The sequence below is a fragment of the Aptenodytes forsteri genome, unplaced genomic scaffold, assembly GCF_000699145.1.
Source record: "Aptenodytes forsteri isolate BGI_AS27 unplaced genomic scaffold, ASM69914v1 Scaffold132, whole genome shotgun sequence".
In the NCBI taxonomy this organism is placed as follows: domain Eukaryota; kingdom Metazoa; phylum Chordata; class Aves; order Sphenisciformes; family Spheniscidae; genus Aptenodytes; species Aptenodytes forsteri.
In genome coordinates this window covers 1,626,888-1,629,832 of record NW_008795520.1, presented here as the reverse complement: position 1 = coordinate 1,629,832, position 2,945 = coordinate 1,626,888, and the positions used below count along the sequence as shown (strand labels likewise).

Sequence of the window (2,945 nt, the reverse complement as noted above, 5' to 3'; positions counted from 1 at the left end):
CATCCCATCCCATCCCATCCCATCCCATCCCATCCCATCCCATCCCATCCCATCCCATCCCATCCCATCCCATCCCATCCCATCCCATCCCATCCCATCCCATCCCATCCCATCCCATCCCATCCCATCCCATCCCATCCCACACACCCGGGCCACCCCAGCTGGGCGAGCGCCTTTCCAAGGGGCCACCGATCCCCCAGGGGTGTCTGGGGGGGACTGATAACTCCTGGGGGGCTGGGGGTGCTGCCCCCTGGCCCTGCCTGCTCTCACGCTCTCCCGGTGGGTTGTCTCTGCTCCTTCTTTCCCTAGGGCACCTTCTCGCTCATCATTGAGGCTCTGCATACAGACTCTCCCGACGACCTCACCACAGGTAACTGTCCCGAAACAGACTCTTCCCTGGAATAATCCCAGTCCTGCGGCCCCACTGGGCCCCTCTCTCTGCAGTGTGCAGTGCATTCCCCCCATCCCATCCCTGCTCCTCTTCAGGAGACCACGGGAAGAGAGGCCAACCTGTTGGCATGCAGCCCTATCATCCTGGTTCTGCGGTTCCCCTCCCACCAGAGACCCCCAGCTGAGCATCTTCCTATGCCCCTGCCTGCTTCAAGCTCCTTAATCACACCTTTCCTCTCCACTTTCACACAGAAAACCCCGAGCGCCTCATCAGCCGCCTGGCCACCCAGAGGCACTTGGCAGTGGGTGAAGAGTGGTCTCAGGACCTGCACAGCAGTGGCCGCACTGACCTCAAGTACTCCTATCGCTTCGTGTGCGACGAGCATTACTATGGAGAAGGCTGCTCTGTCTTCTGCCGCCCCCGGGATGATGCCTTTGGTCACTTCACTTGTGGAGAGCGTGGCGAGAAAGTCTGCAACCCGGGCTGGAAAGGGCAGTACTGTACTGAGCGTGAGTGTCCACCTTGTTGTCTCCCTGGGCGCCGGTTGCAGCAGTGTCCCCTGAGCCCCTGGGGGGGCGTTTCTCTGACATCAGGCCCCACGGGAGAGGGGGAACCAAGCTACAGTGGGTGGAGGTCTGGTGCTGTGTACAGGCTTTACTGGTGCAGGGGACAGGAGGTCCTCAGCATTGCCACAGAAAGTTAACGCAGACAGCCCCTTCTCAAGCTAATAAAATGTCAGTGCCAACATTACACTCTTGCTCATTTGCTGTAGACATCAAATCTGACAGCAAAACGTTCAGCAGTTGCTTGAGGACTGATGACAATATATCAGGATTACTTTTTATACCTAGCCACCCCTTCAACCATGGTACATTGATATCATCATCTACAGGGTACATGGCTTCAGGAGAGGGAGCTAGGCCTTGGCAACATCCATGCGGCAGGCCTACTGGTAGGCTTGTTACGGTCCGATGTCTTGCCACCTTGTATTGAGAAAAGTATTGGGAGGTCCAAGATATTCTCTGTGGCCTCTAGACCGTACGTTTCTCATTTGGGGTACTCATAAACTGCCACTAACAGAGGTTGTTGCACCTGGAGCCACAAGAACATTCAACTTCTTCCCCATCTCTCTTCCGTGCCATTGCCATGATCTTTACTACTAATATAGTAGTGAGGGACGAGTTTTAAAGTACGCCTGAGCTTGAAGTTATTGAGGAATGTGGTGTGTTGATACAGCAGGAAAAGCTGGGACAGTAAGCAGATCACTGAGAGGATAGTCAGGGATGTCAGATACCTGCAGCTTTGTACAAGATTACGGCCCTTTGTAGATACATAGCGGTGTACACCCAAACATGCACACAGAGCTCCTGCTGCAGGATGTGATGGCATTCTCTGTTTGTGTGTATACATGGATCTGAAGTACGCTGGCAGATGACGTGCTGGGCGAGTGCTCCTCTCCAGTCATCAAAGGGCCAGGCAGGCAGGGAGAAAACAGTTAGACGCTGTAAAAGCAGCCTCTCGGTTTTCTTCTTGTTGCGTTTTTCTTTTTCTTAAGGCCCACCTACACTGTGGTCTCAGCTGAGCTGCTATCGACTGAGACCAGACTGATTATTCACACTCTCAGTGACTGCTAGGATGCTTTCAGCAGTTCATGGTACAATGTTGCACAATAAACAGCAGGCAGAGGGGCTCGCATTTCCTTTGATAGTGTTTTAAATAGGAACTACAACCTTTCCCATGATCAAAAGTGCCTAGCCCAGTTGTCTCAAGGGGTGGGGGAAAAGGAAGCATTTTGATAATGAGCTCTTCTGGGGCTGTCAGCACTTTCGGATGCCTGTACATCACTGCTCTTCCCATAGCAAAGTAGAAGGCTGTCTGTCTTTCTTGACTCGTTACATATGCTCTTTGCTCTGCTTTCCCTCTCAGAAAAAAACAGGTTATAACAGCAATGCAAACCTACTAGGCAGGGGAGATGCATTTATGTGTGCATGCAAAAGGAATGTTTTGCCGTTAGTGAGTGGAGCTGCCAGTCGCAGATTGCATCCCGTCGCCTTGCCCCCAGCTCCATTCTTTCCAACTTGGAGGCGATCTGATTATCAGCGCCGATTCTTTGCTTTCCCTCTCAGAAAAAAACAGGTTATAACAGCAATGCAAACCTACTAGGCAGGGGAGATGCATTTATGTGTGCATGCAAAAGGAATGTTTTGCCGTTAGTGAGTGGAGCTGCCAGTCGCAGATTGCATCCCGTCGCCTTGCCCCCAGCTCCATTCTTTCCAACTTGGAGGCGATCTGATTATCAGCGCCGATTCTTTCTTTCTTTTTTTTCCTTCCTTTTCCCCCCCCCCCCCCCCTTCCCCTCGCATGCCATTGTCTCCGGCTGGCTGTGTTGAATTAAAACTTTGCAGTGCCTGCTTAATGAGTTCCAAAACCAGGCGAAGTAATGAGCAGAAGTCCCTTTTTTTCCCTTCCCTCATCCTCCCTCCCGCTGGCCTGCTTACCTCTTTTACCAGGGCTGCACCCACCCGCCCCCCCCCTTTTTTGGCGGGGGGCGGGG

General features: G+C 52.9%; 1 protein-coding gene across 1 annotated transcript in view; it reads left to right on the top strand.

The window, feature by feature from the left end:
* The window catches only part of DLL1 (delta like canonical Notch ligand 1), a 7,617-nt gene that overhangs the window by 547 nt on the left and 4,125 nt on the right, over positions 1–2,945 (top strand). Inside the window, exons 2-3 of the mRNA XM_009281807.1 lie at positions 310–370; positions 643–900. Coding sequence (XP_009280082.1) covers positions 310–370; positions 643–900 — 319 coding nt within the window. The remainder of the gene's footprint in view (positions 1–309; positions 371–642; positions 901–2,945) is intronic.